This window comes from Lucilia sericata, unplaced genomic scaffold (assembly GCF_015586225.1).
Source record: "Lucilia sericata isolate MDLA Ls3-8-SP2 unplaced genomic scaffold, ASM1558622v1 Contig002462F_arrow, whole genome shotgun sequence".
In the NCBI taxonomy this organism is placed as follows: Eukaryota; Metazoa; Arthropoda; class Insecta; order Diptera; family Calliphoridae; genus Lucilia; species Lucilia sericata.
Window position 1 is genome coordinate 39478 of NW_023996244.1, and position 10466 is coordinate 49943.

The window sequence follows — 10466 nt, forward strand, 5'->3', positions numbered from 1 at the left end:
ATAGTCTATAGTCAAGTCTACAGTCTTGACCTTAGTTCAGTCTATAGTCTTGTCTATACTTCAAGCTATAGTTTCGCTTACAGTCAAGTCGAAAATGACGACTATAGTCTTAAAAATACTTGTCTAGTTTACAGTCTAGTCAAGTATATGGTCTAGACTGCAGTCGAGTCTTGATTGTAGACCAAGCTATAGTTGAATATTTGCATACTTTTTGGAGAAAATAAGCAAAGCATAATCATATAGAAATTATTAATTCATTTGATCTAAAACATTACTTACACATTACTTACATATACATAAATATGTATTTGTTATTGAAATTATTAATGATTCATAATTAATATGAATCATTGAAAACATAATTAACCACACATACATGTTTTTTTTAAGACTTCACAATAAATGTATATTTTACTTTAATATCAACATTTTATTTTATAACTAAAATAATGTAAAAAATTCAAAACCTTGAACAGTCTTCACTTTATTAGCAACATAAATACATTTGCCTAAATTTACGCATAAATTTCAATTAAATAAATCAAAATTTTGTAATACTAAAAGAATATGTTGATCTTTCAAATAGTTTTCTTAATTTGCTACGTTACTTATACGCAAGCGTTCTCGTGTGAATGGGATTGTCCTTTAAATGCCGTATGTACAGGCCAGGACATATGTACCTGTGTGACAGGCTACGAAGCCATAATCTCAGAAGAGGATGGTCTACCACATTGCGAGTTGAGGAATAAAACAACCAATAAGGGTGAATTCGAACTTGCAGATTATAGATACATACCAGATATATGGGAATTTTTTAGTGGTGAGCAAGAAACTGAAACAAATTTTCAAGAATAACTTAATACTGAAATCCTTTTAGACGAAGATAGTACAATTGAAATAACAGATGAAAGTGAAACAACCTCAACGACAACAGAATATGAATTCGAATTTCATACGGAATCAGCCTATTCAACTGAAATAACAGATGAAAGTGAAACAACCTCAACGACAAAACAATATGAATTCGAATTTGAAGATTATGGCTATACACCAGATATGTGGGAACTTTTTAGTACTGAGCAGGAAACTGAAACAAATTTTCAAGAAGAACTTAATACTGAAATTCTTTTAGACGAAGATAGTACGGAATCAGCCTTTTCAACTGAAATAACAGATGAGAGTGAAACAACCTCACGACAGCCTATTCAACTGAAATAACAGATGAAAGTGAAACAACCTCAACTACAACAGAATATGAATTCGAATTTCGTACGGAATCAGCCTATTCAACTGCAATAACAGATGAAAGTGAAACAACCTCAACGACAAGAGAATATGAATTCGAATTTGAAGATTATGGCTATACACCAGATATATGGGAACTTTCTAGTGCTGAGCAGCAAACTGAAACAAATTTTAATGATGAACTTCCAAAGAAATTCGATTTTGCAGATTATAGTTACATACCAGATATATGGGAACTTTTTAATACTGAGCAGGAAACTGAAACAAATTTTCAAGAAGAACTTGATACTGAAATCCTTTTAGGCGAAGATAGTACGAAATCGGCCTATTCAACTGAAATAACAGATGAGAGTGAAACAACCTCAACGACAGCCTATTCAACTGAAATAACAGATGAAAGTGAAACAACCTCAACTACAACAGAATATGAATTCGAATTTCGTACGGAATCAGCCTATTCAACTGAAATAACAGATGAAAGTGAAACAACCTCAACGACAACAGAATATGAATTCGAATTTCATACGGAATCAGCCTATTCAACTGAAATAACAGATGAAAGTGAAACAACCTCAACGAAAAAAGAATATGAATTCGAATTTGAAGATTATGGCTATACACCAGTTATGTGGAAACTTTTTAGTACTGAGCAGGAAACTCAAACAAATTTTCAAGAAGAACTTAATACTGAAATCCTTTTAGATGAAGATAGTACGGAATCAGCCTATTCAACTGAAATAAAAGATGAAAGTGAAACAACCCCAACGACAAGAGAATATGATTTTCACAATAAAAGATATCAGCCGGAAGATACAAAATTTGAAGAATATTACAACTTACCAGAAAAGGAAGTAGAAGAAAGTTCTAGCGAAATCCCGAAAACACAAACTGAGAGCCCCATTAGTTCAGATACTACAAAGCTAACTACAGAACAACAATTGTACACAACATTAAAGCCTGTAGTTAGGTTAAATGTTTCTAAGGATGAAAGTCCTAATGGACACACCAATAGCAAATTTTATACATTATGGGATTACTCTGTATGTTTTGGCGTTTTTGCATATCATAAGTGTTTATGTTTGGTTGTATTAAAATATAAGTTTGTTTGAAAACTAATTAAAATAATGTTAAATATATTTAAAAAACAAAAGCAGTGTTATTTTTTCTAGATACAACTGTATACTACCTCTTAAACGATGCGTTTTAATCTACTAAATACGGGAAAAAATAACTTCTTTCCCTGGTAGTGAACGGGGATGCAGTTCAGTTCTCATGTTCATGTACCATAAATGTACATATATAGGGTAGATAGATAGATAGATAGATAGATAGATAGATAGATAGATAGATAGATAGATAGATCGATAGATCGCTAATAGATAGATAGATAGATAGATAGATAGATAGATAGATAGATAGATACGATAGATAGATGATAGATAGATAGCATTAGATCGCTCGCTCGATCGCCTCGACTCCGACCTATATCGCTCGCTCGCTCGCTCGCGCGCTCGCTCGCTCGCTAGCTCGCTCGCTCGCTCGCTCGCTCGCTCGCTCGCTCGCTCGCTCGCTCGCTCGCTCGCTGCTCGCTCGCTCGCTCGCTCGCTCGCTCGCTCGCTCGCTCGCTCGCTCGCTCGCTCTCTCGCTCGCTCGCTCGCTCCTCGCTCGCTCGCTCGCTCGCTCGCTCGCTCGCTCGCTCGCTCGCTCGCTCGCTCGCTCGCTCGCTCGCTCGCTCGCTCGCTCGCTCGCTCGCTCGCTCGCTCGCTCGCTCGCTCGCTCGCTCGCTCGCTCGCTCGCTCGCTCGCTCGCTCGCTCGCTCGCTCGCTCGCTCGCTCGCTCGCTCGCTCGCTCGCTCGCTCGCTCGCTCGCTCTCGCTCGCTCGCTCGCTCGCTCGCTCGCTCGCTCGCTCGCTCGCTCGCTCGCTCGCTCGCTCGCTCGCTCGCTCGCTCGCTCGCTCGCTCGCTCGCTCGCTCGCTCGCTCGCTCGCTCGCTCGCTCGCTCGCTCGCTCGCTCGCTCGCTCGCTCGCTCGCTCGCTCGCTCGCTCGCTCGCTCGCTTCTCTCGCTCGCTCTCGCTCGCTTCGCTCACTCGCGCTCGCTCGCTCGCTCGCTCCTCGCTCGATCAGCTCGCTCGCTCGCTCGCTCGCTCGCTCGCTCGCTCTCGCTCGCTCGCTCGCTCGCTCCTCGCTCGCTCGCTCGCTCGCTCCGCTCGCTCGCTAGCTCGCTCGCTCATTTCTGTTTTCTCCCCTCTCTCCCTTCTCTTCTCCTGTGTCTCCCCGTTTGCCTTTCCCTTTTTCGCCGCCCTCTTCCCCCTTTTTTTTCTCCCCTTTTGTTCCGTTCCTTGAAAGGGTTCACCTCAAAATGTTTGTATGTACGACGTAGATTATGTACGACCATAATACCGCAAAATTGTTTAATAATAATTTGGTTTAAGTACTAACATTTAATTTGTTTTAAAACCTACAACAGTCTACATTTCATTAGCGAGTTGAAAACATTGAAGAAAAAATAATTGTGCGAAATTAAATTAAAAATGTTTAAATACAATATAGTTTTGATAATATGTTACATTTCTTATACACAATCATTTTCATGTGAGTGGCCTTGTCCGGTAAATGCTGAATGTACAGGCCAGGACAGATGTACTTGTGAAAATGGATACGAAACTATAATCTCAGAAGAAGATGGTTTACCCCATTGCGAGCTGGCATCTAGACCTAATACTAAAACGACAACAATGGAAGAATTACGAATTACTAATAAATTATTAACGGCAGAAAATCTAAAGATGACAACAGAGTCTTTAGTGTTCTCTACAAAAAAGTATGAAGATTTTGATAGTGATTTAGTGGATGATAATGGTGAATTGAGAGGAGATTATCGCTATAAAAGAGATCTTTCGGAAACCCCAACGAGCGAATTTACTACACTTAGACCAAATATTTCGGAGCAGAAACTTGTTTTTGGTCAAGCAGCTGTGAATAGGTTTTATGCTAGCCTAGGATTTTTCTCAATATCTATAGCGTTTTTGTATATTATGACTGTTGTATTTAGTTGTGTTACAATATAAAGAGTTTTTTAAATAAATGTGTTAACAATTCTGATACCGTGTGTTATTTTTCATTAAAATTTTATGTTTTGAATATGTTTTTATTAACACTACACTTTAATATTACTCGTGCTTCGTCTACATATTATTTTATTATTTCAAAAGAAAAAAATATTTATTTAGTCTAGTTAAACGTTTTACTCAAACATTTATCTTGCGGTTTTTGCTACCTTTGGAAATTTGATTCTATTTATAGATCGACCAAGAACCACCATAGTTATAGAAAGTTACCATAGAAATGACGCACATTTATTATGAAAATATTTTTAGATACAGACTGATCTCGCCTACAGGTTGCTCTATTCTTTCGCCTATAGAATTCAAGCTGGTCTTTAGTGTCGTCTATAAACTGCTCTCGAATATTGAATGGTCTCTCTTATAGACTGGTCTATAGTGTCGCTTATAGACTGGTCTATAGTATCACGAATAAGCTGATCTATAATCTCGATTATAGATTGATCTATAGTCTCGCCAATAAATAGTCTCACCTATAGACTGATCTTTAGTTTCGCCTATGGACTGCTATATAGAGTCGCCTATAGACTGATCTATAGTTTCGTCTATACGCTGATCTACAGCCTCACCCGTAGACTGATATATAGACTCGCCTATAGACTGATCTAAAGTCTTGCCTATAGGCTGATCTATGATCTCGCCTATAGAGTGATCTATAGCCTAGCCTATAGACTGATCTATAGCCTAGCCTATAGACTGATCTTTAGCCTAGCCTGTAGACTGATATATAGACTCGCCTATAGACTGATCTAAAGTCTTACCTATAGGCTGATCTATAATCTCCCCTATAGACTGATCTATAGGCCCGCTTATAGACTGATCAATAGTGTCGCCTATAGACTGATCAATAGTCTCATCTTTAGACTTATCTGTAGCCTGACCTATAGACTATAGACTGATCTATAGTCTCGTCAATAGACTAATCTATAGTCTCGCCCATAGAATAATCTATAGTCTCGCCTATAGACTGATCTATAATCTCGCCTATAGACTGATCTATAGTCTCATTTATAGGCTGATCTATAGTATCGCTTTCAGACTGATATTTAGTCTCGCTTATAGAGTGATCTATAGTCTTCCCTATTGACTGGTCTATAATCTCAGACTGTTATGAAGTGTCGGCTAAAAATCGACCTACAGTGTCGAATATAGACCCGCTTACACACTGCCCTATAGTCTCACTTAAAGATTGGACTATAGTCACATCTATATATTGCTCTATACATTGCCTATACACTGTTATATACTCACGCCTAAATTGTATATGGTCGATAACTCATTCTACGACTATGTTGATCATAATGATTTCAAACACGCCCAATAACTCATTCTATTTGTCCTTTTTTTTCTTATTATTAAAATTCTTCTCTACATAATTGATCATTATTTGGTGCTATTTTTAAATTTTGTTTAAGCTTATAAATAAAATAATAAATTTCAGAAATTGATAAAAAATATACATATATTTTGTTTTCAATGATAAGAACAAACAAATTTCTGTATTGTACCCCCCATAATGATGATCTGGAAACAAAATATCACGAAAACAACAAAACTTATCACCTACAAATATATTCACACATAAAGCTTATTTTTAAAACAATACGAATTTTTAGACTGCCCGATGTGTTATAAAATCTACAGATTCGTTGCCGATCAAACGTAATGTATATATTTGTTAATATGTTATATGATTCTTAAACCTTCTCTGCCCACTGGGATATGCATAGAAATCTTTTAGTGCTACTTTCAACAGTCAGCCAGGCATCACGCCAGTTTTGTTATTGTTGAAAGTGTCTTATCTGTGATAAAGTTTTTCGAACTTAATTACACTCACACTTGCACGAAGAGGGTCACACAGATGTATGTTGGAATTATATAAAAATCCAATATATTCCAACAAATATCACATGTATATACATATTTTTCATTATTTAACAACAGCATTTAGTTCAGCAGTAAGTAAAGTGTATATTACACTGTTTAACAAGAGTAATATATATTGGAAAAAACTAGAACAACAAAATCTTCACTAATCGCAAAATAGAACTGAACCTGAGCGAGAACTGAACTAGAACTGAACTAGAACTGAACTAGAACTGAACTAGAACTGAACTAGAACTGAACTAGAACTGAACTAGAACTGAACTAGAACTGAACTAGAACTGAACTAGAACTGAACTAGAATGAACTAGAAATGAACTAGAATTGAACTAGAACTAGAACTAGAACTGAACTAGAACTGAACTAGAACTGAACTAGAACTGAACTAGAACTGAACTAGAACTGAACTAGAACTGAACTAGAACTGAACTAGAACTGAACTAGAACTGAACTAGAACTGAACTAGAACTGAACTAGACTGAACTAGAACTGAACTAGAACTGAACTAGAACTGAACTAGAACTGAACTAGAACTGAACTAGAACTGAACTAGAACTGAACTAGAACTGAACTAGAACTGAACTAGAACTGAACTAGAACTGAACTAGAACTGAACTAGAACTGAACTAGAACTGAACTAGAACTGAACTAGAAACTGAACTAGACTGAACTAGAACTGAACTAGACTGAACTAGAACTGAACTAGAACTGAACTAGAACTGAACTAGAACTGAACTAGAACTGAACTAGACTGAACTAGACTGAACTAGAACTGAACTAGAAACTGAACTAGAACTGACTAGAACTGAACTAGAACTGAACTAGAACTGAACTAGACTGAACTAGAACTGAACTAGAACTGAACTAGAACTGAACTAGAACTGAACTAGAACTGAACTAGAACTGAACTAGAACTGAACTAGAACTGAACTAGAACTGAACTAGAACTGAACTAGAACTGAACTAGAACTGAACTAGAACTGAACTAGAACTGAACTAGAACTGAACTAGAACTGAACTAGAACTGAACTAGAACTGAACTAGAACTGAACTAGAACTGAACTAGAACTGAACTAGAACTGAACTAGAACTGAACTAGAACTGAACTAGAACTGAACTAGAACTGAACTAGAACTGAACTAGAACTGAACTAGAACTGAACTAGAACTGAACTAGAACTGAACTAGAACTGAACTAGAACTGAACTAGAACTGAACTAGAACTGAACTAGAACTGAACTAGAACTGAACTAGAACTGAACTAGAACTGAACTAGAACTGAACTAGAACTGAACTAGAACTGAACTAGAACTGAACTAGAACTGAACTAGAACTGAACTAGAACTGAACTAGAACTGAACTAGAACTGAACTAGAACTGAACTAGAACTGAACTAGAACTGAACTAGAACTGAACTAGAACTGAACTAGAACTGAACTAGAACTGAACTAGAACTGAACTAGAACTGAACTGAACTAGAACTGAACTAGAACTGAACTAGAACTGAGTTAGAACTGAACTAGAACTGAAACTAGAACTGTACTAGAAATGAACTAGAACTGAACTAGAACTGAACTAGAACTGAACTAGAACTGAACTAGAACTGAACTAGAACTGAACTAGAACTGAACTAGAACTGAACTAGAACTGAACTAGAACTGAACTAGAACTGAACTAGAACTGAACTAGAACTGAACTAGAACTGAACTAGAACTGAACTAGAACTGAACTAGAACTGAACTAGAACTGACTAGAACTGAACTAGAACTGAACTAGAACTGAACTAGAACTGAACTAGAACTGAACTAGAAACTAGAACTGAACTAGAACTGAACTAGAACTAGAACTGAACTAGAACTGAACTAGAACTGAACTAGAACTGAACTAGAACTGAACTAGAACTGAACTAGAACTGAACTAGAACTGAACTAGAACTGAACTAGAACTGAACTAGAACTGAACTAGAACTGAACTAGAACTGAACTAGAACTGAACTAGAACTGAACTAGAACTGAACTAGAACTGAACTAGAACTGAACTAGAACTGAACTAGAACTGAACTAGAACTGAGCTAGAACTGAACTAGAACTGAACTAGAATTGAACTGGAACTAGAATTGAACTAGAACTATTTAAAAATTTTTTGTAGACTAGTGTAACTTTTGCATTGTGGTTAATTATCAGCCAGCTTATAATGCGACTATTAAATGTGTGTGATTACGAGTGAAAAGAAATTGTATTTATATTTTATTTAAATATTAATAATAATATTAATATGTGTTATAATTTGTTCCTTATGTTGTTGTTATTGTTGGTGGTGCGAGACTGTTGTTGCTTTATATTTTGTTTTTTTTTTTTTTTTTATTTAATAAAATGTGATGTACATATAAACGTTATAGAAATGATGATATAAAAAATTTATACAAATGGATCATGAATTTTTTTAATAAATTGCTCGACTTAAGCTACTTAAAAGAGGAAATTAATATTAGTTTTAAAGGGTATAAGAAGAGGTATATGTACTGAAGATCTTAGTATATAGTTATAAAAATTTGAAACGATTTTAATGAGTTTTATTTGTGTGGGGTCGAAGCTAAAATATGCGGTGTAATAAAGTTATTTTTAGAAGTTCGATCTGTAGTTAGGATGAAAGTCAGAAAAATGAGAGAGTGTTTCTGAGACGATTAGTGTATGAGATGATTGGTGCAGTATTTGTCAGTAGCTGTTTCGTATCTCTCGTATTATATATCATTTTTTAAGCTATAGTGTATCGTCTAAACCTACCTATGCCTTATATGTAAATAAAATTTTTATTCCCCATAGTGCTTATTTATCAGTATGAATATGCTATTGTGTTTTAAAGCTGCCGTTTAAATCTGTTTGTTTTTTTAATTTATAGGCTGAATGGAAATTTCTAAAAATGCTGGCATTCATTCATAAAATTTATTTACAATAAAAAACATTGGCCCTAGAAAAGAAGAAAGAAATAATTTATTAAAATAGTGTTAATTTAATTAAAAAATTACAATAAATATTCAATTTATAATAAAGAAAAAGAACAAAACAAATAAAATAGAAAATTCGATTAAAACAAAATATGAACTATAATATTATTTGCATAATTCTAATAATAAAATACATACGTTGCTGTTACGCCTTAACCGTAACCACCGGTCATTGTTATCGTAATGTTACGGTCAAATATCAAGTGCCCATAACCAAGACTCGCCTCAAGTTAGACTCTCAGTTAATCGAGTATTATGTGGAATTTGAGGATCGTGTACGCATTGATTCATTGCGCATGTGTTGTCCTGGCTATCGTACCATAATCTTTGGTCTATGTGAACCCATCTGTACCGAGTTGTGTCCGGCCAATAGTTATTGTGGTGAACCGGAAAAATGCCTATGTCTACGTGGCTATGAGGAGTCTCACAATCATCATGTACGTTCTATAACCAGCAAACAGCCCCGACAACTGAGATGTCGTCCCATATGTACGGGTGGTTGTCCTCATCATAGCCAATGTGTGGCCCATAATAAGTGTGTTTGTCGTGCTGGCTACAAGGATACCAGTAGTTGGTTCAACACCTTACGCTGTGAACGTATACAGTGTCCCTTGGATCAGGTGTATGATGTGATCCAGCATAAATGTGTTAAAGTTGATATGAATTTGGAAGAATTAATGCAGCAGGTTGGTAAGAAATTGACCAAAGGTTTTAACATACTGGACTATGATGAAGATGGTGATGTGAACGAAGAAGATAATGAAACTTCAAGTTTTGTGGGCTCGAGAGAAGACTGATTTTTAAGTTTTTTTTATTTTAATTTTTTTTTCTAGAAATTTATTTTATTCCCTAAATTTTGTATTAATTAAATTAGTGTTAGTATTATAGTATGTGAGAGTGGGTGAGAATGATATGCGTGATAATTGTAAAAAAGAAAAAAATAAATAAATTTAATGTGTATTTAAAATTTATAAAGTAATTTATTATTTTGCATTTGTTGCATAAAATATGTGCGGCGCAATTGTTTAAATTAATAATCACGATCGTTTGCTAATAGCCATCTACGCTTTCTTCAAATCAGCGTTCTACATCTCATTGTAATTTCGTAAAGGAAATTTGTTTTTAATTTAAACACGATAACAAATGGAGAATATGAACATCTAAACAGATTTTTCACTATTACACCAAATTATATAAGGTATTCAGATCATA

At 35.6% G+C, this 10466-nt stretch overlaps 2 protein-coding genes across 3 annotated transcripts; both read left to right on the plus strand.

Moving 5' to 3' along the window:
• Positions 1 to 513: 513 nt before the first annotated feature.
• Positions 514 to 1225, plus strand: LOC119613956. Of its 2 annotated transcripts, none has more exons than XM_037970030.1 (2): positions 514 to 820; positions 878 to 1225. In XM_037970030.1, the coding sequence occupies exons 1-2, from the start codon at positions 568 to 570 to the stop codon at positions 1216 to 1218; spliced, it is 594 nt and encodes a 197-aa protein (XP_037825958.1). In that variant the 5' UTR covers positions 514 to 567; the 3' UTR covers positions 1219 to 1225. The 2 variants fall into 2 exon arrangements, with proteins under 2 accessions (XP_037825958.1, XP_037825959.1); XM_037970031.1 differs by having other exon boundaries at positions 514 to 817.
• An 8026-nt stretch (positions 1226 to 9251) lies between these two features.
• Positions 9252 to 10225, plus strand: LOC119613955. The gene has a single exon (XM_037970029.1). The coding sequence runs from the start codon at positions 9347 to 9349 to the stop codon at positions 10049 to 10051; it is 705 nt and encodes a 234-aa protein (XP_037825957.1). The 5' UTR covers positions 9252 to 9346; the 3' UTR covers positions 10052 to 10225.
• The last annotated feature ends 241 nt before the right edge of the window (positions 10226 to 10466 follow it).

Coding starts and splice junctions, on each gene's coding strand:
- LOC119613956 (XM_037970030.1), top strand. CDS start 568: ATGTTGATCTTTCAAATAGTTTTCTTAATTTGCTACGTTACTTATACG. Junction 821..877: donor TATATGGGAATTTTTTAGTG/GTGAGCAAGAAA, acceptor AAATCCTTTTAG/ACGAAGATAGTACAATTGAA.
- LOC119613955 (XM_037970029.1), top strand. CDS start 9,347: ATGAACTATAATATTATTTGCATAATTCTAATAATAAAATACATACGT.